Below are 24,613 nucleotides of genomic sequence, written 5' to 3'. Positions count from 1 at the left end.
GAAAAAAAGAAAAGTCTTTCCCCTCCTGATTTGCAGTATCACCTGCTGCTTAGTATCAAGTGTCCCCGTGTGCCTGGGCAGATTTTGGGCTCTCTAGTCTGTGTGCCAATGGTCTATTTGTCTATCCTTGTGGCAATAACACTTCATCTTTATTACTCTGGATTTATAAAGAAATCATGGTATCTGATTGGGCAAGTCCTCTCCCTGGTTTATCAAGAGTATCTTGACTGCTCTTGGCCTGTTACATTTCCATCTAACTTTTAAACTCTTTAGTCAAATTGCACAAAAGAGCCTGGTTTTTTGGATTTTTCTTTTAAATCAGAATTTTGTGGGAGTTCCCGTTGTGGCTCAGTGGTTTATGAATCCGACTAGGAACCATGAGGTTGCAGGTTCGATCCCTGGCCTCGCTCAGTGGGTTAAGCATCCGGCCTTGCGGTGAGCTGTGGTGTAGGTTGCAGACACAGCTTGGATCCTGTGTTGCTGTGGCTCTGGCGTAGGCCGGTGGCTGCAGCTCCAATTAGACCCCTAGCCTGGGAACCTCCATATGCCACGGGAGTGGCCCTAGAAATGGTAAAAAAAAAAAAAAAAAAAAAAAGAATCTTGTGTTACGTTATGTGATATCTGTCCAATACTGGATATCCCAAACAATAACAAACTTATTTAGGCCTTCTTCAATGTCTTTCAATAGAACTTTACCATTTTTCCCCATAAAAGTCTTGCAGTTTTTTTTTTTTTTTTTGCTTTTTAGGGCCACCCCTGTGGAGGTTCCCAGGCTCGGAGTCAAATCGGCGCTGTAGTGCTGGCCTACGCCACAGTCACAGCCACACAGGACCCAAGTCACACCTGTGACCTACACCACAGCTCACGGCAACACCAGATCCTTAATCCACTGAGTCAGGGATGGAACCTGCATCCTCATGGATGCTAGTCAGATTCGTTAACCACTGAGCCATGATGGGAACTCTGCGTATCTTTTTTAAAGATTTACAAATCCTTCAGGACTTAAAGATTTTTACAATCTGTTTTTCCTCAACATTTTATTTTGAAAACTTTGAAACATGCAAAACGTCTCAGGAACGGTACAGGGCATAGTCACATACCTATCACAGAGATTCCACCGCGAACCCTTTGCAATGTGCCTCGTATGCCGATAAGTCATTCATCTCCTACTCCTGCCTCCCCACATCCGACTCAGGAAGGCATACTTCCTGTTCCTCCTCTGTCTGCTCATTCTGCACTGTCTTCTAGACATTGTGATGCTTCACTGTGGAGACAGATTCTGTTATATTCTTTAGGAAAAGCTTAATTCTCTTGTTTTAGGAGGCCGTAACTTGGCTGGCTTCGCATTTCAAGCTCTGTCTCCTCTGTGGTGGGCTGCAGCTAAATTCTGTTATCCCCTTGGCATCAGCTTGGTGGCTTGAAGTCTGCCCCACACACTGAGTGGGTCACTAGCCGGCCAAAGACACGGGCTGAAGATGTACACAGAATCCAGCGCTGCTTCTCTCTGCTGCTTCACTTCTGCTAGTTCCCCCTGCAGTCTCCAGCCACCGTGATTACCCCAAACTTGTCTCCTCCTTGTTCTTCAAATCACTAAACTGTGAATATTTTTTTTGTGCATGCCCATGGCATGTAGAAGTTTCCAGGCCAGGGATCAAGGCCGTGCCCCAGCTGTAACCAGAGCCACAGCAGTGACAATGCCGGATCTTTAACCCACAGAGCCACCAGGGAACTCTGTGAATTTTTTTTTTTTAACTGAGTTTCAGCTGCCTGCGGTTGCCGGGCCTCAGGCTAACAGCTGAAAAGAAAAGGAATCTCTCCTAGTGCTCATCTTGTTTTCCTGGTGAAGGTTTCCTTCCAAATCTTCACCTCTGGTCACTTTCTTGAGCCTGCAGGTGATTTGGGAGTAAAGGTACATTTGGACCAAAGTGTACAGTTATCACGGAGGAGGCTGGGTCAGCTCCGAACTCAAAGTACTAAAAGCAGAAACTCCTGATTTTCTTTTCTTTTATTTATTTATTTATTTATTTATTTATTTATTTATTTATTTTTGTCTTTTTGCCATTTCTTGGGCCGCTCCTGCGGCATATGGAGGTTCCCGGGCTAGGGGTCGAATCGGAGCTGTAGCTGCCAGCCTACGCCAGAGCCACAGCAACACAGGATCCGAGCCGCGTCTGTGACCTACACCACAGCTCATGGCAACGCCGGAACCTTGACCCACTGAGCAAGGGCAGGGACTGAACCCGCAACCTCATGGTTCCTAGTCAGATTCGTTAACCACTGCGCCACGACGGGAACTCCCTGATTTTCTTTTAGCCGCACTGCCTGTGGTTAGTGAGTTCATCTCTAGGCATGTAATGGTTTTTACGGCTATTGCGAATGTCTGTTTTATTCCTATTGCCGGGGTCAGCAAATTTTTTTTTTTTTCCTGCAAAGGGCCAAAGAGTGACTGTTTGGGGACTATGGGTCAGAACGCACTCTGGGTGCGTTCCTCTCCCAACCTTAACTAGTTGTCCTAACTAGTTGCCTCTGCCGCTAGAGAGCAAAGGCAGCCATCAGCCGTACCTCTACAATTGGGTGCAGCTGCGTTCACATTAAAATTCATTTCTAAAAGCAGGCAGTGGGATGGGTTTGGCCCGCGGGCCGCGGTGTGCTGTTCCCTGCTACGTATCATGCGTCTGGTTATATTATTAAACTCTTTTGTACGTCTGCGCGGGCTTTTTTTCGAATTGAGTCTCTTGAAATTTCTAGGTCACTGATCACATTGACATTAGTGGTGAACGAATGTTGGGGCGCCCAATGATAGGGCTCCCTCCAGCCCAAGGTGACAAAGGAGATGCCTTGTCACCCCGGCCCCACCCCTTCTGTCCTCTCATCCAACAGACAGCATCCATCTTCCACCTGCACCATCAGCCACAAGGTGGTGTTGCTGGTGGTGATGCATGGTGTTTTCTGGAAGAGTCTTGCCTAGGTGATGACTTCGGAGGTTTGATGTCTGGCCACTCCCCGCCACACACAGTCAGAAATCTCATGGTCCTGGATTCATAATTCACGGTCCATCCACAATCCCTGGTGAAAAAAAAATTATGACTTTAAAAGAATTGACATAAAACCCTCTGGTAGTGCACTGAACCGTAGCTGTCTTCAAATTCTCTGTTCCCTATTGCCTTGCTGTTTGCATTCGTGGGAAAACAGCCCTGGGACCTGGGTAGGGAAGGGACAAGGGGAGTCAGCCAGATCTGGGCCCTGGGCATGCTGCTTTCCTTTGGGGGCCTCAGTTTCCTCATTTGTAAGGTGGGGGTGACAACAGTATCTTTCTCATAGATGAGAAGTTGTGCCAAAAATCTAGCATAGTGTCAGGTACATAATCGCAGCTCAAGAGCAGGGATTTTCTTTTCTTTCTTTTTTTCTTTTTCTTTTTTTTTTTCCTTTTTTGTCCTTTTAGGACTGAACCCAAGGCCTATGGAAGGCCCCAGGCTAGGGGTCAAATCGGAGCTGCAGCTGCAGGCCTACAGCACAGCCACGGCAATGCAGGATCCCAACCGCGACTGCAACCTACCCCGCAGCTCACCGGCAAGGCTGGATCCTTAACCCACTGAGTGAGGCCAGCGATCAAACCCGAGTTCTCATGAGTTTCCCAACTGTGCCGTGAGCGGTTGGCAGGGAGCTGCTTCATTCTAGCTCAGCATGGACGTGGTCCAGGGGCTCCATCCTGGTTGGGCAGTGCAGATATCCGCTCCGGGGTGCACTTTCCTGCCTCCCGCAAGCCCTCGGGCCTTCGCTCGGAGGATCCCGGCCTGAGTCCAAGGCTGCGGATCATGCGGGTCCTGCGCTGGCGCGTGCACGTGACCCGGTCTGCAGCGCACGCGCGGCACACCCAACGGCTCTCCGCGCGGCTGGTCCTGTGGAGCGGCCCCGTCCAACTGTTCCGCGACCCCCCCCCCACATCCCCTGAGGCCCAGATCACCCGCCACCCATGCAGGCAGGCTGCAGGGTGCTGGCCAGGTGGGTTGCCATCTGAAGACAGGAAAGTCATCGAATATACCCCCGCCCTGCTGTCCTGGACCCCAGACTCGGCCCTGGGTTCGGCTCGGTGCATGGCTGGAATCTACTCCAGACGAAAGGACAGACTGCTCTGTCCCCTTCTCCTCTGCGTCCCTTTTCCTTGTCTTCCTGGGGGGACTGGGGGATGGGCCTGTCCCTGCAGCCCCGGGCAGCATAAGAGCCTCGGAGGCAGCCACAGGAGGAGGGGCCCCCCAGCCCTGAGGGCGAGGGTTGGGGGCGGTTACTGTTACTGGCCAGCCCTCTGGCCTCCAGTGATTTCACCCCACTTTGTGCATGAACAGTGGCCCCAGCCCCCAGGGTTGCTCAGCCCTAAGTGACTGAATCTGGCTGGGAACGGGGGACTCAGAGTCATCGCTGTTCACCTTCACTGGGCCCCGCGCTGACTTCCAGGGGCCTTTTCTGTGTTGGGCGCCCCCAGCCAGGCAACCCCCTGAATCCATCACTTTGGGTGCGTTCCTCTCCCAACCTTAGTCCCCCCAAAGCCCTCTGGGGTCAGAGTCGACGACCCCATTCTCAAGGGAGGAAACTGAGGCTCTGAGAGTCACCACATGGGCTTGCCTGTCACAGGGCTGTGACCTGGCCCCTGTGGTTTTTACCTCAGATCAATCTGACCCCAAAGGCTGGGCCTGCACAGGAGCCAGAGAAGGTGGCCTCTGAGCCCAGGCTTGGAGGTGAGTCTGTCCTGGTGGGGGGCTGTGGGGGCACTGCAGGCAGGGGGCTCTGAGGGAGCAAGGGCTTGGCAGGCTCTCTGAGGAATAAAAGTCCTAGGGAGGCTGGTGGGGGGGGGGTGAAGGGTGCACCGGGGGGAGGACTCTGGACCACCCAGCACAGGGCTCTGAGTGCCAGGCAGAGTCAGGGTCACTGTTGGTTAGAAGGGGATCGGGGACAGGACATGGGTTTTCTTATCAGATCCATAGCCTCCTGGATTTGGAGGGAGCATAAGGGTCACCACCACGTAAGGGTTCCCCAAAACCAAACCGGATGATGGTTTGGTTTCCACCCGTGCATAACGGGGGCTGTGGTGGCATCTGCCTCCTTTCAGGCATGGCATGCTGCCTGGAGGGTCCAGACAGGGTTCCTTGTCAAAGTAGCTGTCGGGGTGAGGTCTGTACCCAGAGAGATGTGAGTGAGGGGACCAAGGGGACACCCGCCCGCCCAGGTCAGCAGGAAGCCCCTGTACACGTTGCTGTTCTCATGTCCAGGCTGCACAGATGATGCAACGCCGTCCACCTGCTGGGTGGAGAGTGATGGTGAGGGGCTGTGAGGCAGACCCCGAGACACATCCCTCGTGTGCCCGATGCTCCATGGACATGGTGGAGGCTGAAGAGGAGGAGGTGCTGCTGGAGGCCGAGCTGAGGTCCAGCTGATGCCTGGCGTCTCTGGAGATGATGAGGATGTCGCCTCCCGGGACCTGAGGAGTGGAAGAGCAGCAGAGCCCAAACCCTGCAGGGCACCGGGTGCTGGCATCCGACTTCCAGGGCATCTAGAAACTGGGGCTCCTTGGTGCCCTTTGGGTATGGAGTGAGATGCCCTGGAACTGGGAAGGGCTGTCAGGGAGAAGGGGTGGGGCAGTCGTCATCCTTCTCTGGCCATCAGGGGACTCGTGGACAAGCTCAAGTCCATCCTTTCCACCTTGGGGCTGGAGTGCACACTGAGCGTGTGGGCAGTTTCCCAACTGCCGAGTTCAGGGTTTCCCCTTCACTGCTGTCTCGAACTGGAAATGGAGCTTCCGATGGTCTTGGGCTCCAAGATGCGGGACTGGTGGCTGGACGGAAGGGCAGGCTTTGCTGTTGTCAGATCTGCTGGGTGGTGGATGCTCTTGGGTGCCCGTGGACATAGGGACCAGTGACCCAAACTTGGACAGGTGTGAGGGAAGTACACAGAGGCAGTGCCTGGTGGTGGTGGGTAGGGCTCCATGCCCATGGGCAGTGCTCCCTTGCAGAATTCAGCAAGGGTCTGTGAGAGGCCAGGTCAGCCTGTTGATGGGCAGGCATCAAAGCCTGGGGGCAGGAGAGGTTCAGGTGAAGCTGTATTCTGGGGGTGCCCTGGTAGCAGGTCCACGCCAGTCTGTATTGCTTATCTGTCCAACAACCTGGTCATGGGGAGACTGGCCCTGTGGCTGACTATTGTTTGGGGCTGTGAGAAGATACCCTTGATTAGCTAGACCAAGAAGAACAAAGTAAACCAAAGAGTTAGCAGAACAAAGGAAATAATGAAAATTAGAGCAGAGATAAATGGAACAGGGGAGCACTGGAGAAGATCAATGAAACCAACAGTTCTTTCTTTTAAAAAATTTACAAAAAATTGACAAATGTGGGGCCGCTTGATGCCGATAAGTTGCTTAACATAGATGAAATGGATAAATTCCTAGAAACACAAACTCCTGAAACTGACTGAAGAAGAAATGGAAAACCTAAGTAGACCTGTAATAAGTAAATAAACCGAAGCAGTAATAAGAACTTCCCAACAAAGAAAAACCCAGAACCTGATGCCCTCACTGGTGTCTTGTCTCAAGCATTTAAGACATAAGATTGATCCTTCCCAGACTCTTCAAAAAGTACCAGAGGAGGGAACACTTTTTAACTCATTTTGTGATGTTGACATTAACCTGACTCCAGGGACCTCACAAGAAAAGACGTCTATGAGCCAAAATCCATTAGGAATGGAGATGCAGGAATCCTTTGTAAAACACTGACAGGCAAAATCTAGCCTCACATTGAAAGGAGTCTACATCAGGACCACGTATGATTTATCCCAGGAATAAACGGCTGTTGAATGTAATTAATCATTGTCATACACTGCATGATAACAAACACACGGTCGTCTCAACTGATGCAAAGAATGCATTTAAGCACTTGAAGAAACCAAGCCTGTTCATAGTACGTGTTCTCCATAAAATGGAAGAGCATTTCCTCCACGTAACAATGGGTGTTTGTAAGAAGAACTCATAGGTACATCACAGTGGAGAAAGACTGCAGTTTTCTCCCGAAGAACAGGAACAAGTCAGTGATGCCCACTTTTGCCTCTTGGTTTCAATGTCATAAAGAAGTTTGGCAAGAGCAGTTAGATATGACAGATCAGCAGAATTAAGAATCAAGGAGTTCCCGTCGTGGTGCAGTGGAAATGAATCCGACTAGGAACCATGAGGTTTCGGGTTCAATCCCTGGCCTCGCTCAGTGAGTTAAGGAGCCAGCATTGCTCTGAGCTGTGGTGTAGGCCGAAGATGTGGCTTGGATCTGGCATTGCTGTGGCTGTGACATAGGCCAGTGGCTACAGCTCCGATTAGACCCCTAGCCTGGGAACCTCCATATGCCATGGGTGTGGCCCTAGAAAAGACCAAAAAAAAAAAAAAAAAAAAAAAAGAATTGAGAATCAAGAAGTAAAAGCAAGCGATTGATTTTTGAACTTGGATGTCAAGGTCATTTAATAAGAGAACGGTCTCTTCAACAAATGATGCTGAGAAGTGGATGCCCACATGCGACAGGGTGAGGATGGACCTTACCTCCCACCACATAAAATTAGCTCCAGATGGAGCAGTGAGCTAAACTTAAGACCCCAAATTTAGCATATCCTGGAAGAAAATACAGGGCTAAGCCTCATACGCTCATATTTGGCAAGAGTATATTTAATATGACACAATTGTACACGAGACAAAAAGATAAGTTGGACGTCATCAAATTGAAACACGTTTGTGAATGAAGGAACAATCTCAAGAGTGTATGAAGAAGACCCAGAGAATGGTATAAAATATTTATAGATTTTGTCTGCAGAAGTTCCTGCTGTGGCACAATGCGTTGATGATATGGCGTTGTCTTTTAGGTGGCACAAGTTCAACCCCCTGGATCTCTAAAACATTATCCTAAGTGGAAGAAGCCAGACACAAAAGGTGCCCCATACCATAGGGTTATAGCAATAGGACATGAAGAGTGATAGGTGCCAGATTGGGGGTAGGGGGAGTGGAGAATGGAAAGTGAATGCTTAATGGGTGTGGGGTTTCTTTTGGGGTGATGAAGATGCCCTGGAACTAGATGGTGGTGGTGGTGCACAGCACAATAAAGGTAGTTTATGCCACTGATTGTATAGTTAAATATGTTTAAAGAGATAAACTTTATTTTGCATCAAAGTTAACCCATAAAATAGAGGCAACCATAAAATATATGAAAAAAAAAAAAACCCCAGAAAAACAGGAAAAGGATGCCTTCACAGGTGAGGATGGGAAGACTGGTTCTGGAGCTGCTATAGCGGTGTTTCACGAGCAGCTGCTGGAGGTGGGTTCAGAGCTTCTTGTCAGTGCTGATGGTAACTAACAGGCTGAAGCTCGAGAGCTGGTGCTCGTGTTGATGCCTGCTCTGTAGCCTGCATCAGCTAGCTCCGCAGCGGGTTCCAGAGCTGGCTCCAGGGCAAGAGGTGGGGTGAGCCTAGATTCTAGCTGGAGTTGATTCTGGTTCTGAGACTTACTCTGGTTCTTTCTCTGGAGTTGGTGTTGGAGCAGCTCCTGGCTCTAGAGCTGGCGATAGGCGCTGACAGCAGAGTTGGTTATAGAGCCGTCCCTGTCTCTGGATGCTGGCGGTGGTGGTGCTTGAGCTGCTTCTACCGTTGGTGTTGGAGGTAGAGCTCTTGTGGCAGCTGACGTTGGTTCTGGGCTTGCACAGGCTCTGTTGCGGAGCTAGTGTTAGAGCTGGTTTTAATTCTAGGTCTGGTGCTAGAACTATCACTGGAGTTTTCACAGAAGTTGGCAGTAAATCTGCCTCTGTCTCTATAGTTCATGTTCGGACTGGTACTAGAGATGTTCCTACTTCTAGTTTTGGTGCTGGAGCTGATGGTGGAGCTGTTTTTACCCCTGGAGCTGGTGCCAGAGCAGGTGCTGTCAGGGGGCCTAACATAGGAATTCATGCTAGAGCCAGTGGGGCAGCCAGGCTGTCCTCTGAACCTGGCATTGCCTCGAACTCTACAGTTGCTGTTGGCGCTGGTCCTGGTTCTAGGTGAGACCTGTCTTGGTTTCCTCCTGTGTACAGTGGGGGCCTATGGCAGCCCCTCTCAGAGATGGGCATGCTGCTAGGAAGGCCCTGCTGAGCTCATTGTCAAAGCAGCCGTTCAAAAGAGGTCTGTGTCCAGAGAGGTCTGAGAGAGGGGACCAAGAGGACACCCGGCCTGCCGAGGTCACGAGGACGCTGTAGCACATGTTGCTATTGTGCGTGTCCCGGCTGATGCGAGGGAGCAGTGTTGCCCACGTGCTGGGTGCAGAGCTGCAGCGAGGAGCTGGACTGGCAGACCCCTGAGACAGAGAGTTTGTGGATGCGTGGCTGAGGCAGAAGAGGGGAGGTGATGCTCGGGGCCGAGCCGATGCCGGATCTTTGAGGACCACACAAAGAGGAGGTCAGTTTCTGTAACTGTGGGGAGCAGCCCAGTCTGCAGAATCTCTGGACCCTGCAGGCCCCCCCAGGCTGGTGCCCAGCTCATGGGCTTCTAGAAGCTCTGTTCAGGCCCTGGGGCGTCCTGCCTCCTTTTGTGGGTGTGTCTGGTACCAGGAGCAGAGGGTCTGGGCAGGGCTGCCAAGGAGAAGGGGTGGTGCAGTCACCTTGCTTTGCTGGACATCAGGAGACTCTGCGCCAAAGCTCATACCGTTTCCTCCTCTTTGAAGCTGAGGAGCCGGCGGAGCGCACAGTGAGCGCACGTGGGCAGAGGTCTGGCCTCACCTGAGCTGGTCCCAGAGGTTGGGGCGGGAGCTGTCCCTGGTCCTGACCTGTGTGCTGGGGCCCTGGTGACTGGGGGAAGGGCTGCTTTTGCGGTGGTTGAATGCACAGGGTGAGTGGGTGTCTGAGTGGCCCTCGGAACTTGTGAGGAAAGTGCACAGAGGGCAGTGCCTGGGAGGAGCACAAGGCATCGTGCCCATGGGCACTTCTCCTTGGCAAAGTCAGCTAGTCCTTTGGATCCCAGAGGTCAGAAGGCACTGGGAGGTCAGGTCAGCCTGTTGACTGGCGGGCGTCAAGCCAGCAGCAGGAGAGGTTCAGAGTGAAACTGGGCCTGGTGGTGACCTGGGCTGGCAGGTTGGGGGGAAGGTGCCCACCTGACCTTGGTCACTCCGGTGTATGAATGCTTAATGACCTAGCCTGAGAGATGCTGGGGAGGGCAGCCATGCGACTGGCCAGTGCTAAGATGCCCTTGGCAATCTTGAGTCCCTTCTGCTTCGGGGCGGGGGGTGGGAGCAGAGTTGGCTCCATGCCCGACCTTCACCCCTTCGCTGAAGGTCATCTTTGTCAGGACACAGTCGCAGTCAGTGACAGAGGTCATAGCTTAGAACATGTTGGCATTTTCACGGGTCTTCCCTCTGTAGGGAGGGACAGGCGAGAGTCAGCTGAAATCGTGAGGGGGCCCCGGGGCAAGGACAGGGGAATGCATAGACAGGAAACAGATTAGAGGTTGTCAGGCCTTGAGGGGGTGGGAGTGGGGCACGACCGCTTAATGGAGACGGGTTCCCCTGGAGTGGCGGAAAGGTCTGGAACTGGGGGGTGAGGTGCACAGCGTAGAGAAGGTCGGTAATGCCACCGAATTGTACCATTTAAAATAATTACAAGGCTCTGATTTATTGACTCTGAAGTTTAACACAAAATATGACAACCGAAAGGTCATATAAGAGAGAAAAGTAAGGGTGAAGTGAAAGGCAGCTCTGGTCCTGGAGCTGGTGTTGGCTGGAGCTCGGTCGCTGGTGCTGAGGGCAATGCAGGAGGTGGTGCCAGCAAGGGTGCTGATGCCCTGGCTGGGGCTGGAGATGCTGTCGGTTCTGGCCTTGGCACTGGCCCAGGAGCTGTGCCTGAGCTAGGGCTGCCACTAGCTCTGTCGCAGGGAGTAGTGCTAGAGCTGGTCCTCGAATTGGCTCTCGTTCTCAGGCTGACGCTAATTCTCTGGCATTGTTTCCAGATTTGGTGCAAGAACCAGCAACTGTAAAGGCTTTCACGGTGGAGCTGGTCCAGGTGTCTGGTGGCGGGGGGCTTTAGTTCTGTAGTTGATGCCAGACCTGACTTTCATCCACAGTTGGTGCAAACTGTGGTGCTTTTGGTGGCTCTGGCTTTGTAGGTCAGAGTAACTCTAGCTTTGCTCTAGTTACATAGATGGCAGGGAATCCTGTGATGGTTCTAGCTCTCCTCCTGGACCAGGTACAGAAGCTGGCTATGTCTCCAGGTTGCTGCTCTAACTGCTTGTGTAGTAGGCGCCAGCTCTGGGGCTGCAGCTGAAGGTGGCACTACAGCCAATGTTAGACATGCTCTAGCCCCAGGGCTGCTTTCAGTTCCGTAGCTGTGTCTGCAGAATTGTACTAGCCTAGTGCTGGAGCCGGATGAGCGCTAGATCTTGACGTGGTACTGACTCAACAGGAGCGGGAAATCTCGCCAACCTGCCCTTCCATGTGACTTGCCTGAAACAGGAAAAGAGCACAGCCTTTCGCAGTCGTGCCGGAGCTGCTTGTAGAATTGGCTCTAATACTGGGGCTGGCTCTAACTCTGGGAATGATGCCAGAGCTGGTGGCAGAAATGGTCTTAGCTGTGGGGTTCAAGCTGGAGCTCGCTTTAACGCCGGAGCTGGTGGAAGCAACGCAATGTCCACCATGTTGAGTGGGTAGACAATACGTGGTATTATTGACCTATAAAAAGGAAGGAAATCCTGACAGATGCACCCATGGGGGCATTTTGCTAAATGAAATAAGCCCATGCCTTGAAGACAGGGTGTGACTTCAGTTCCAGGTTGTGTGGAAAGTAGTCTTGCTTTTGGAAATGGGCGCTAGAGTGGTGGTTCCTGGCAGGCTGGGGGCAGGAGTAAAGGTGGCCTGATGCTTAGGGTACCGAGCTTCAGGTTTGCAAGATTCAGTACTCTGGAGATTTGTTTTACAACAATGTAAATACACATAAAACTATGGAACTGTCAGTTCCCATCGTGGTGCAGCGGAAACGAATCTGACTGGCATCCATGAGGATGCAGGTTCAATCCCTGGCCTCACTCAGTGGGTTAAGGATCTGGCATTGCCATGAGCTATGGTGTAGGTCCCAGATGTGGCTGGGATCTGGCGTTGCTGTGGCTGTGGCATATTGAACTGTACAATTAAAATCGTTAAAATGGTAAATTAAGTGTTATGATTTTTGTCACAATAAAAAAGAGTACATGATATTTGATTCCACTTAAAGTCCAGCACAGACTCACTCATGTGGGCATTTTGTGTCAGAGGTTTTCAGAGCACTGGGGATTGTACCTCTGAGTAAATTTCCCAGGGTCCCCTTCTTACCCACCTGCATCCATAGGGAAAAATTCATCTTTGTTCTTATATCACACCCCAAATAGAAACCACTACCAGGTGGATTTGAGATATAAGTGTGAAAATTTCAAAAATAGTAATATATACCTTAGGAAAATATTCCCAGGATCTTGGACAGGCAACCTTTTCTTAAACAACATATACTGACTATTTAAAAAAATCATGAGAGGAGTTCCCATAGTGGCGCTGTGGAAACAAATCCGATTAGGATCTGTGAGGTTACAGGTTTGATCCCTGGCCTCCCTCAGTGGGTTAAGGATCTGGCGTTGCCATGAGCTGTGGTGTAGGCCAGCAGCTGTAGCTCTGATTCAGCTCCTGGCCTGGGAACCTCCATATGCCATAGGTATGGCCCTAAAAGACAAAAACAAACAAACAAAAAATAAATTAAAAATCATGACAAATTGGAGATGATTAAAATTGAAAACTTTTTATCAAGAGATACCTTTAAGGAGTTCCCGTCGTGGCGCAGTAGTTAACGAATCCAACTAGAAACCATGAGGTTTCGGGTTCGATCCCTGGCCTTGCTCAGTGGGTTAAGGATCCGGCATTGCCGTGAGCTGTGGTGTAGGTTGCAGATGCAGCTTGGATCCTGCGTTGCTGTGGCTCTGAAGGCTGGCAGCTACAGCTCCGATTCGACCCCTAGCCTGGGAACCTCCATATGTAGTGGGAGTGGCCCAAGAAATGACAAAAAGACAAAAAAAAAAAAAAAAAGTCATCTTGGTGACACATTTAGAACAGCGTCTCTCCCCTGAGATCATATTTACTGAAATGGCTTCATTTTGTACATCTCCAATTCATCTGACATTTCCTTTCAAGTAAGAAAGATGCTCTTTTAAAAAAAGCACAGGGGTTCCCATTGTGGCTCAGCAGAAATGAATCTGACTAGCATCCATGAGGACACAGGTTCGATCCCTGGCCTTGCTCAGTGGGTTAAGGATCTACATTGCCCTGAGCTGTGGTGTAGGTCACAGATGCGGCTTGGATCCCATGTGGGCTGCGGTGTAGGCCAGCAGCTACAGCTCCAATTCAACCCCTAGCCCGGGCACCTCCATATGCCGCAGGTGCGGCCCTGAAAAAACCAAGAAAAGGGGAAAAAAAAGAAGAAAATGAATAATCCCTCTTAAAATGTGTGGGCTTCGCAAAAAGCTAGCTATTGCATGGTTCTGTGTATAGGAAACATCCAGAACAGGGAAAGGAACAGAGAGAAGCCAGCCAGGATCCGAGGAAGGGAGGAGCAGGGAGTGAGTGCTCTTGGCCGGGTTTCCTTTCGGAGTCAAATGCTCTGCATCTTGACGGCGCGGAGGTTACGCAGCGCGGTGGGTACACTCGACGCCCATAGTTTCAGTAGAAGCCTTCATTTTCTTCTTTTCAATCTAAAACCTCAAAAAAAGACACTATATAAATTGTACAATGAAAAACAGAAATTAGGGGGGGAAGACCCCAAACAATAACAGGGAAGGGGACAGAAAGTTCTGGTGGGGGACTGGGGGTTGACAGTGTGGCTGGGGAGCCGGCCCTGAGCGTGGTGCCCGCGGGCTCCCCCTGCAGGGCTGGCGGGGCCTGAGCTGCCCTGGGCCTCCCGGAGGAGCTGGTGCAGGTGCAAGTGCAGGTGATGGCTCTTGCTGCAGGGCTGGGGGGTCCTGACTTGCCTCTAGGTCTCCCGGAGGAGTCCGTCCAGGTGATGAGTCTCTTCTCAGGGCTGGTGGGTTCTGAGCTGCCTCGGGGTGTCCTGCAGGAGCTGGGGCGAGTGTCCTTCCCAGGCCACTTCCAGGCCCTCACACGCAGCCTGTGCTGGCCTCTCAGGCCTTCTCTCCGAAAAATGGTGTGTGTCCCCGTCAACCAGCTCTTTGCTGGTCTCCTGTGAGTCAGGGGATGCTTTGCTGCCCACTGACCCTTCCACTCCCAGATCAGGCCCAGGGCTGCAGTGAGACCCATCTCCAGGACCTGGGATAAACCTCGGGCAGATGGGCACTGCCCCCGCTCTCCACGCCCCGTCCAGCCACCTTGACCTGGGGGTGAACATGGTCAGCCCACCAGGCTTCTGGCCTCTCACTGGCCTGCTCACCTGATGTCACTGCAGGCCCTTCTGACATCAATCCTCCCACACCCAGGGGGAGGGGACCCAGGGCTGCTGGGTGGGATCCCAGAGGGGCCTGACCTGGCCTGGATCTCCTCCGTCACCTTTGGGTGCCTCCAGGCAAATGGCCAGAGGAGTCTGGGGTGAGACCTAACCCAACAGCTGTCACATCAGAAGAGGCGCTCACTGCGGACTTTCCTGGGGCCACAGCTCTGCTCTCTCTGAACAAGGAGCCCCCTTCTCTTTCCGGCCACAGAGCAGGACCTAAGCTTGGTGCGCCTTTCTGGGGCCCAGGGCTGACCCCAGCCAGAGGCCAGAGCCACGGGTGGACACTGGGGCCTCACAGAGGCGTCTTTGTGCCTGTCTGGGCCAGGGTGTGCCTCCCCCATGCACTCTCCCACCCACTGGGGACCGACCGGGAGGTGTCAGCTTGATCCTGTAATTATCAAGAAGATGCTCTGAGCCGCCCTCTGCGGGGCAGGAAAGGGGCAGGCCCAGCACCCTTTCAGGAGACAGGAGGCAGGTCCAGGCCGCAGGGAGAGGTTTCCCTGTGCCACCTCCCTGCGCACTAGGTATTCCCCGGATGCTGTGCCGAACCTGCTCCTGCAGAGACTTTGCAGTGGGCAGGGCAGCCTCTGTGCCCCAGAGCTCCTGGAGTCCTCGCCATGGCTAGTCCACAGGGAGCTGGTGGGGCAAACATGAGCCATCCCCCTGTGTCACCCTGCCCCTGGTCACCCTGCCCCTGTGTCACATAGCCCCTGTGTGGCCCTGCCTGGCAGGACCCTGTGCTCAGCGTTGTGAATGGTGCAGCTCGGCATCTCATCTCTGAGAGTCGCTGGGAACCTTTCAATCGTGTAAAACACGGAGCATCCCCAGGAAGGTGTCCAAAGAAATTCGCTTGCAGGGATGGGCCCCCAGGGCGGTAACTCACCCTCCCACACCTGCCCAGGCGCGGACCTGGGGAGGAGGCACCCAGAGGCAGGAGTTCTGATGCCCCGGCTCAACCCAGCCGCACCCCTGCTCGGAGCTGATGTCCCCCTCCCTGTCACCTGTCCAGCCTGTGCAGACATGGACCAGGGCTCACCTTGTTCTGAGAGGGACAGGTCTTGCTTTTGCAGCTCCGCGCCCTGCCCACACAGCCACCAGGCCGTGAGCTCCTCCAGCCGCAGGCCTGCGGAGACCCCCAGGGGCAGCGGGCAGAGCCGCAGCCCTGCGCCTGCCCCACGCTCACCTCAGGAGCCTGAAGACATCAGTGGCTCCTCCCGCGGTCCCACCCTGGCTTCCACACCCCTCCCTGTCCCAGCCCACCTGCAGGACCCCACAGACAGGCAGAGTCACTGGGGGTGCTGAAGCTCTTTATGTGGAACCAGGAGGGGGGAAGGAGGCTGGGGGGGGAAGGAGGGGGCGGCCAGGCCCGAGGCTGGAACTCCTTCCACGTCCTGCAGGATGGAGGGTCCTGGTGGTGCCCCCAGGGCTGCGTGGAGCCTTGGTGCCCCGCCCTGGAAAGGAGGGAGGGTCAGTGGGGCCGGGAGGGAGCAGGGGCAGGGCAGGGCTCTCTCAGGCTCTGTCCTTTGGCTCTGAGCAAAAGGGGACCTTCCTGCAGGCAGCCCCGACGCCCCAAGGCCACCTGTGATGGGGCTCCAGGCTGACAGGGCAAAGGAAGAACACGACCCGGCTCTGGACTCAGGCTCTGCCCACACCTGGGCAGGTAACCTTGGGCAAGTTGCTGAAGCTCCAGATCCCAACAGGATGTGCAGCCGGTAAGGGACCCGGAAGTCAGAAGTATCGCATGCGAGGAGCCTTAGCTCGGGATCTTTGAAGCAGCTCATCGGGTAAACAGAGTCATGGTGACTCTTTAGGGCTGAGGAGGGGTTTCACACCTGCCGGCAAGCACCTGGGGGACGTTCTGGGAGGCAGATGTCTTCCCACCTGCACCCAACCCATGGACAGCTCACTCAAAAAGCATTTCCAGGAGTTCCCATTGAGGCTCAGTGGCAATAAACTCAACCAGTATCCAGGAGGACGTGGGTTCGATCCCTGGCCTCGCTCAATGGGTTAAGGATCTGGCATTGCCGTGAGCTGTGGTGTAGGTTGCAGATGTGGCTCGGATCTGGCATTGCTGTGGCTGTGGCATAGGCCGGCAGCTGCAGCTCCAATTGGACCCCTACCCTGCCTGGGAACTTCCATACACTGTGGGTGTGGCCCCCAAAGAGACAAAACAAAAAAAAAAAAGAAAGAAAGAAAAAGGAAGCATTTTCCAACCACCCAGGACTTACACTGTGAGACGGAGTCTGACAGTGATGCCCAGGTGCCAGGATGAGCCCAGGAGCAAACACGCCACCTGCCTGGCCCAGGTGGGGTCTCCTGCCCAGGTGGGAGCAGGGAGGGGGATCAACCATGTGGCCTCTGCAGGTCCCATGGTCCCCAAGGCTTTGATTTCCTCGAGCGTCCTCTATAGCTGTTCACTTACCCTAGTTCCCTCCTGGAGAGCAGGTTTCTGTAGAAAAGGGAAACGTGGTTCAGGGAATCCATCGGTCCGGCCCCCCGCCCCCATCAGCCAACATTTCCCACGACCCCAGGAAGGACAAAGCCCCATCAAAGGCACATGGCCCAGCCAAGTGGCCCTGATGGGTCCACTGAGGGGGACCAGGCAACACCAGGCACAGGTGTCCTTCCTACCGCTTTGCTGGGGCCTGACGATGTCCAGGTTTAGCCCTTTGGCTCTTGCCACCTCCTTGAACTCCTCCAAAGCCTCTGGGTTGTTCTCTGGGTCTCTTCCTGTCGATGAAACCAAGAGATGGAGGGGGAGGGGGGAAGGGGGAGGCTCAGGCGTCTCCATCCAGCCTGGGGAGTGATGGTGCCAGGGTGGGGCTGGACCCGGAGGGCCCTTGGTTGGGAGGAGAGCTGGCTGGAGAGGTAGGCCCAGGAGCCTCTGGACCTCAGGGCCGCTGAGCCAGGAGTGGACACACCTGGACTTCTCCCTGGGTGTAAGGACCTGCCCAGCCTCAGAGGGGGCGCATCTCCCTCCAGGCCCCCCAGGTCCATGCAGTCCTCCTTGGACCGACGTTGACATGGCTCTTGGCCACCACAGGCATTCAGGTGACCGGCTCGGCGCCTCTAGTCTGCCATCAGGGACAGTCCTGTCTCTCTGATGCCTCCTTGAGGCTCCTCCCTGGAATTAAGCCCCAGGAGCTGGGATTTCCTCCCAGGGCAGGCTCCCCCAGGGAGACCCCCAAAAGGAACAGGGCTGTGGGTGACGCTGCAAGTTGCCCTGTGAGCATGTGGGCCGCCCGTGACACCGTGACGTGGGGTCCCCGTGCTCACAGCACTTCCGGTGTTCCGTGCTGAGACTGAGCCTGGGGGGTGGGGGGTGGGGATGAGGGCTTCCTCCAGGGGCTTCTCCTGAGAGCAGGAAGCACGGGGAGGAGGCAGGGGTTTGCGGGGGCGGGGATGCAGGATGCTCACCCACGAGCTTCGCCATGCGGACCTCCTGCCCGTCCAGCTCACCCTCGCAGTAGAGAATGTAGTGGTCCTTCACCTTGGACGGTAAGATGTACACCACGCGCTTGCCGTCATCTGCGGAGGACGGGCCACGGTCCCGGTCAAGCCCAGGACCCTCCCGGGGCACCTGCCCCGGGCTTCCACCCCAGCCGACCCCCCAGGCTGTGGGGCCCCCACGTCCCGGGAGAGCCCACACTGGAGAGGTGGTCACACCCCAACCGGCGGTGACAGCGGGGGAGGGGGGCTCAAAGAGGCTCTGCTCCTGGGCCTGACCTGGCACAGCTATGACCCCCAGCTGGAGCTTGGGACAAACCAGTCCCCCCGAGGGCAAATCTGTCACGCCTGGCGTCAGGGGTTCATATCATTAAGGCAAATGGACCAGTGGGAGGAGAGGGTGGCATTTAATAGGGTCAGAAAGCAGTAGGGCTCCTCAGGCTGCAAGACCGTCCCAGAAACTCGCTGGCCGCCCCCACCCCTGCCCCCGGCCAGGGCCCCGAGACTCACAGGCCGTGAACGTGAAGGGCTGGTTGGTTTTCTTTAGGAGCAGTGTCACGTCCTGGCACTGACCGTCAATCCTGGAACACAGAAGCCACGTGTGATGCTGCCTGGGGGTCACCCACCTTGGAGACTCGGCCCAGCCCCGGCTCCGGTCCCCCTGGCCCAGCAGCCACAGGCAGCCTGGGGTCCGTGGTAGCCCGGGGGGGAGGGGGGAGGGACGATGGCGTGTCAGCCACCTCCAGGCCAGGCATCAGCTGGCATGTGGCAGTTGCCTGGGTCTCCCAGCACTGCCCCTCCCACCCACAGGGTCTCATCCGGGGTCTGTCCCCTCTAGGACGGTTCCCCCCAGAGCTGTCCAGGGCTAAGTGTCACACAAGGGGCTGAGAAGGACACCCCAGAGACCCCCGCCCTCCTGGTGCGGGGAGGGGAAGGCGGGAGGCGACACTCACAGAAAGGTTATCTGGGCTTCCAGGTCGCCCCCCTCCAGGGCCTTGAGAATCAGGGGGGTCACCGACTCGGGCTTCTTCCCGGGAATCTCCGGGTCCGAGGTCATGGCCTTCAGATACCATCTCCCCACAGCTGGAGAAAGGCCCTCCCATCAGGCTCCGGCTGATCCCCTACCCCGACTCTGCAGCCCCAGACTCTGCCCCACCCCGTGGGGGCTGGAGTTCGGGCTGTGTTTCCCAGCCACCATTCCCCCCGCCAACGCCCAGCACCCTGGCCAGACCCACCCAGAGTGGCACCCTGGCCCGGTCTGGCTCAGGCCCCTGTGGCTCCATTTGACCACTGCCTCCGGGGTGGGCTTCGTGCCTCTCCCTGCCGCCCCCCTGCCCCATCGCCCCATCTGAGCCTCACATCCTGCAGCGGCTGCCCCACGGCCGGGAACTCCTGGGCCTGCAGGGCAGCAACGAGGCCGAGGCCAATGGCCAGGAGCAGGCCCTCATCATCCAGGGTCTGGGCTCACAACCACAGGACAGGCCGCTCCCGGGCTCCGGATCGCTGGGCTGGCCCTCCCACGGCCGCCCTTTATAGCCCTGGGCCCAGGGTCCCCACGGAACTTGGCACAGGGCATCGGCCAATCCCTTCCTGGTCACAGACTGGCTAATTCTGCTTAAAGGTCAGCGTTGTCAGATGCGGCTGAACGACACTCATTCAGCCCTGAGGGCCACATCCCGGCGCTGCCCGTCTAGAGGGAGGGGTTCGCAGGCGGCATCTTCGCAGGCGGCACCTTTCCTCGAAGAGGGTCTGGGAGGGAGCCACACGGTGCCGGGGCTGGGCCGAGGTGCTCGCTGCCAGGCAGGACGAGGCTTGGATCAGAGAGGGTTCCCTGGGCGGCTGCTTAGCCTCAGCTTCAGGACTGGAAAAGAGACCTACTGTGTGCACATGACCATGTATGTAAGGGGAGGCCTACACTCCTCCCAAGTGTGCAGCAAGTAGGCACCGCAACATACACCCTGCTCCACACACAGATGTAGGGGAAGAACGAGACAGCGGGTACAGAATATACGTATATGTACACACGTGTGTGCCCAACATGCACCTCGCGCACACGCACACACACACACACTCGCTCAGACACACAAACACACGTTACTCAGATAGGAACACTCAGACACACACACACTCAGACACACCAGACACACACACCTACCCAGATACGCTCAGGCACACATCCAGACACAGACACATACACCCTCAGATACACGCTCATTCAGGCTCAGACACACACTCAGAACATACACACACTTATACACATATACAGACCCACGCACACTCAGACACACACACACACGTGTTCAGACACACACACACATGCACACACATGCACGAAATCAGGATGGAAGAGAAGCACAGACAGGCGATTGGAGCTGAAGCCTGGGCCCAGGAAGGTGAGTGGACAGACACGCAGCCCCAAGCTCGCCTCTGAGCTGGAGGGGTAACCGTGCCTCCCTCTGCACCAGCAGAGCAGAAGCGTGGGCCGGGGTGGGGGGCAGGGGCTACGACAAGACTGCTTGGCAGAGGGTGATGACAACAGGTGACAGAGAAGGAGGACCGATTCATCATCTTCACCTTGAGATGAGACAAATGGCCCTCGGAATATCAGGTAGACAAAAGCAGATTTACGTGAACAATCAGGAGTTCCCGCTGCGGCGCAGCGGAGACGAATCCCACTAGTATCCATGAGGATGTGGGTTCGATCCCTGGCCTCGCTCAGTGGGTCGGGGATCTGGCGTTGCTGTGGCTGTGGCATAGACCAGCAACTACAGCTCCAATTTGACCCCAGCTCCAATTTGACCCCTAGCCTGGAAATTTCCATATGCTACAGGTGCCGTCCTAAAAAGCAAAAAAAAAAAAAAAGAGAACAATCAGCCCAGGAACATATTCCAAATAACGAAGAGTGTGACAAACACTTTATTTTTTAATTTTTTGAAGGATGTTTTATGATGCATATCATTTGCTTTTTTTTTTTTTTTTTGGTCTTTTTTGCCATTTCTTGGGCCGTTCCCGCGGCATATGAAAGTTCCCAGGCTAGGGGTTGAATCGGAGCCGTAGCTGCCAGCCTACGCCACAGCCACAGCAATGTTATTTGCTTTTTTTAATTTTAAATGTTTATTTTTTTCCATTATAGCCGGTTTACAGTGTTGTGTCAATTTTCTACTGTACAGCAAGGTGACCCAGTCACACATACATATACACACGCTTTTTCTCACATTATCCTCCATCATGCTCCATCATACGTGACTAGATACAGTTCCCAGTGCTATACAGCAGGATCTCACTGCTTATCCATTCCAAAGGCAATAGTCTGCATCTATTAACCCCAATTTCCCGGTCCATCCCACTCCCGCCCCCTCCCCCTTGGCAGCCACAAGTCTGTTCTTGTCCATGAGTTTCCTTTTCTGTGGAAAGGTTCTTTTGTGCCGTATATTAGATTTCACATAGAAGTGATATCATGTGGTATTTGTCTTTCTCTTTCTGACTTATTTCACTTAGTGTGAAAATCCCTAGTTCCATCCATGTTGCTGCAAATGGCATTATTTTGTTCCTTTTGTGTGTGTGTGTGTGTCTTTTCTAAGGCCACTCCCATGGCATATGGAGGTTCCCAGGCTAGGGGTCTAAACAGAGCTGTAGCCGCCGGCCTACACCAGAGCCACAGCAATGTAGGATCTGAGCCGCGTCTGCGACCTACACCACAGCTCATGGCAATGCTGGATCCTTAACCCACTGAGCGAGGCCAGGGATCGAACCTGCAACCTCATGGTTCCTAGTCAGATTTGTTAACCACTGCGCCACGACAGGAACTCCTATTTTTTTCCTTTTGATGACTGAGTAGTATTCCATTGTGTATATGTACCACATCTTCTTAATCCATTCATCTGTCAACGGACATTTAGGTTGTTTCCACGTCTTGGCTATTGTGAATAGTGCTGCAGTGAACATGCAGGTGCATGTGTCTTTTTCAAGGAAAGTTTTGTCTGGATATATGCCCAAGAGTGGGATTGCTGGGTCATATGGTAGTTCTATATTTAGTTTTCTGAGGTACCTCCATACTATTTTCCATAGTGGTTGTACCAACTTACATTCCCACCAAGAATGTAGAAAGCTTCCCTTTTCTCCACACTCTCTCCAGCATTTGTTATTTATGGACTTATTAATGATGGCCATTCTGACTGGTGCGAGGTGGTATCTCATAGTAGTTTTGATTTGCATTTCTCTAATAATCAGGGATGTTGAGCATTTTTTCATGTGCTGTTGGCCATCTGTATATCTTAAATGTCTATTTATTCAGGTCTTTGCCCATTTTTCCATTGGGTTGTTGGCTTTTTTGCTGTTGAGTTGTATAAGTTGCTTACATATTTTAGAGATTAAGCCCTTGTCAGTTACATCGTTTGAAACTATTTTCTTCCATTCTGTAAGTTGTCTTTGTGTGTGTGTGTGTGTGTGTGTGTGTGTGTGTGTGTTTATGGTTTCCTTTGCTATGCAAAAGCTTGTCAGTTGTCAGTTGATTAGGTCCTATTGGTTTAGTTTTGCTTTTATTTCCATTGCCTTGGGAGACTGACCTAAGAAAACATTTGTAAGGTTGATGTCAGAGAATGTTTTGCCTCTGTTCTCTTCTCGGAGTTTGATGGTGTCTTATCATGTTTAAGTCTTTAAGCCATTTTGAGTTTATTTTTGTGCATGGTGTGAAGGGGTGTTCCACTTTCATTGATTTACAGGCAGCTGTCCAGGTTTCCCAGCACCACCTGCTGAAAAGATTGTCTTTTTCCCATTTTATGTTCTTGCTTCCTTAGTCAAAGATTAATTGACCATAGGTGTCTGGGTTTATTTCTGTGTTCTCTATTCTGTTCCATTGGTCTGTATGTCTGTTTTGGTACCAGTACCACACTGTCTTGATTACTGTGGCTTTGTAATATTGTCTGAAGTCTGGGAGAGTTATGCCTCCTGCTTGGTTTTTGTCCCTCAGGACAAATTGCTTTGGCAATTCTGGGTCTTTTGTGATTCCATATAAATTTTTGGATTGTTTGTGATAGTTCTGTTGAAAATGTCATGGGTAATTTGATAGGGATTGCATTGATTTGTAGATTGCTTTGGGTAGTATGGCCATTTTTATTATATTAATTTTTCCTACTGAGGAACATGGAATATCTTTCTGTTTCTCTGAATCTTCTTTAATTTCCTTGATTTATGTTTTATAGTTCTCAGCATATAACTCTTACACCTCCTTGGTCAGGTTTATTCCCTGGAATTTAATTTTTTGGGGTGTGATTTTAAAAGGTATTGTATCTTTATATTCCTTTTCTAATATTTCATTGCTAGCATGAAAAATGCTTTAAAAGCATGGTAGTGTGATAAAGATGCCTAAATATGAAAATGCACTAGAAATTATAAAATTAGAACTGGCCAGAAAAGAAACAACATGGAGATAGGAAGTAGAAATCATTATAAATATTGAAGGTGAATAATGCTGTAAACACAAAACTCAGTAGATAAACCCAGAACCTGACACAGTACAGAAAGAGAAAGACAAATACCATATGCTATCACTTACATGAGGAATCTAAAATATGGCACAAAGGAACCCATCTACAGGACAGACACAGACTCACGACATAGAGAACAGACTTGTGGTTGCCACAGGGAAGGAGGAGGGAGAGGGATGGACGGGGAGTTCGGGGTTAGTAGAGGCAAACTATGACATTTAGAATGGATGAGCCATGAGGTCCTGCTGTACAGCACAGGGAACTCAATCCAGTCTCTTGGGATAGACTGTGGTGGAAGATAATGTGAGAAAAAGAATGTATATATAAGTATGACTAGATCACTTTGCTGTACAGCAGAAACTGGCACACCATTGTAAATCAACTGTATTTCAATTAAAAAAAGAACTTGACATAGTAGAAAAGAGAATTTGTACATTGGAAGACAGTACCAATGAAATCAATGGAAACAGAAAACTGCGAAAGAGAAGGTGAGATATTAGAGTAGGCTATGTTTTCAGAACACACCTGGTGACAAATGGTATTGAGGAGACCACCTAGAGGGCAGCAGCTCTTAAAAATAAGAACCACACATACATATAAGTGTGCACATGTAACCTGTACACACAAAAAACAAGAAGAAACACATACATACATTAGCACACATGAACACACACACACACACATGAAGAGAAGGTAGTAAACATGAGAATACATATGAAAAAGGAGTTAGAAAGAAAAGCATCGAAAAATGGCAAAAGGCAACACAGCAGCTCAGAATTCCCCAGAACTGAAATGACATGAGATCCCAGATTGAAATGACACACGAGGTCATGAGCAAAATAGAGAAATCTCCTCCAAGAATATTAGGGAGAACTGCAGAACAGCAAGGGTAAACAGGAAAAAGTGAAAACTACCAGATCCAGTGGACGACTCAACCCAACTCCAAAGACAGCGGAGGAGTATCCTTAGCTGTGTTATAGGTCACAGACACGGCTCAGACCCCATGTTGCTGTGGCTGTGGTGTAGGCTGCAGCTCCAATTCGACCACTAGCCTGGGAACTTCCATGTGCCTCAGGTGTGGCCCTAAAAAGAAAAATAAATTAATTAGTTAAAATAATATACCAATGGAACAAAACACAATTTGAGGCAAAACACATCAATTGGGATGAGAAGGGAACCAACATAAGAACA

At 52.5% G+C, this 24,613-nt stretch overlaps 1 protein-coding gene across 2 annotated transcripts; it reads right to left on the bottom strand.

Moving 5' to 3' along the window:
• On the bottom strand, positions 15,776 to 19,442 carry OBP2B (lipocalin 1). 2 transcript variants are annotated; one of them, NM_213856.2, is given in 9 exon segments: positions 15,776 to 15,940; positions 16,912 to 16,938; positions 17,121 to 17,219; positions 17,907 to 18,017; positions 18,447 to 18,517; positions 18,890 to 19,015; positions 19,018 to 19,019; positions 19,296 to 19,375; positions 19,378 to 19,409. In NM_213856.2, coding segments are annotated over 8 exon segments (525 nt in total). In that variant the 5' UTR covers positions 19,388 to 19,409; the 3' UTR covers positions 15,776 to 15,940; position 16,912.

This window comes from Sus scrofa, chromosome 1, assembly GCF_000003025.6.
Source record: "Sus scrofa isolate TJ Tabasco breed Duroc chromosome 1, Sscrofa11.1, whole genome shotgun sequence".
In the NCBI taxonomy this organism is placed as follows: domain Eukaryota; kingdom Metazoa; phylum Chordata; class Mammalia; order Artiodactyla; family Suidae; genus Sus; species Sus scrofa.
Note: the sequence above shows the minus strand (reverse complement) of the source record. Positions and strands in the feature narration are given on the sequence as shown.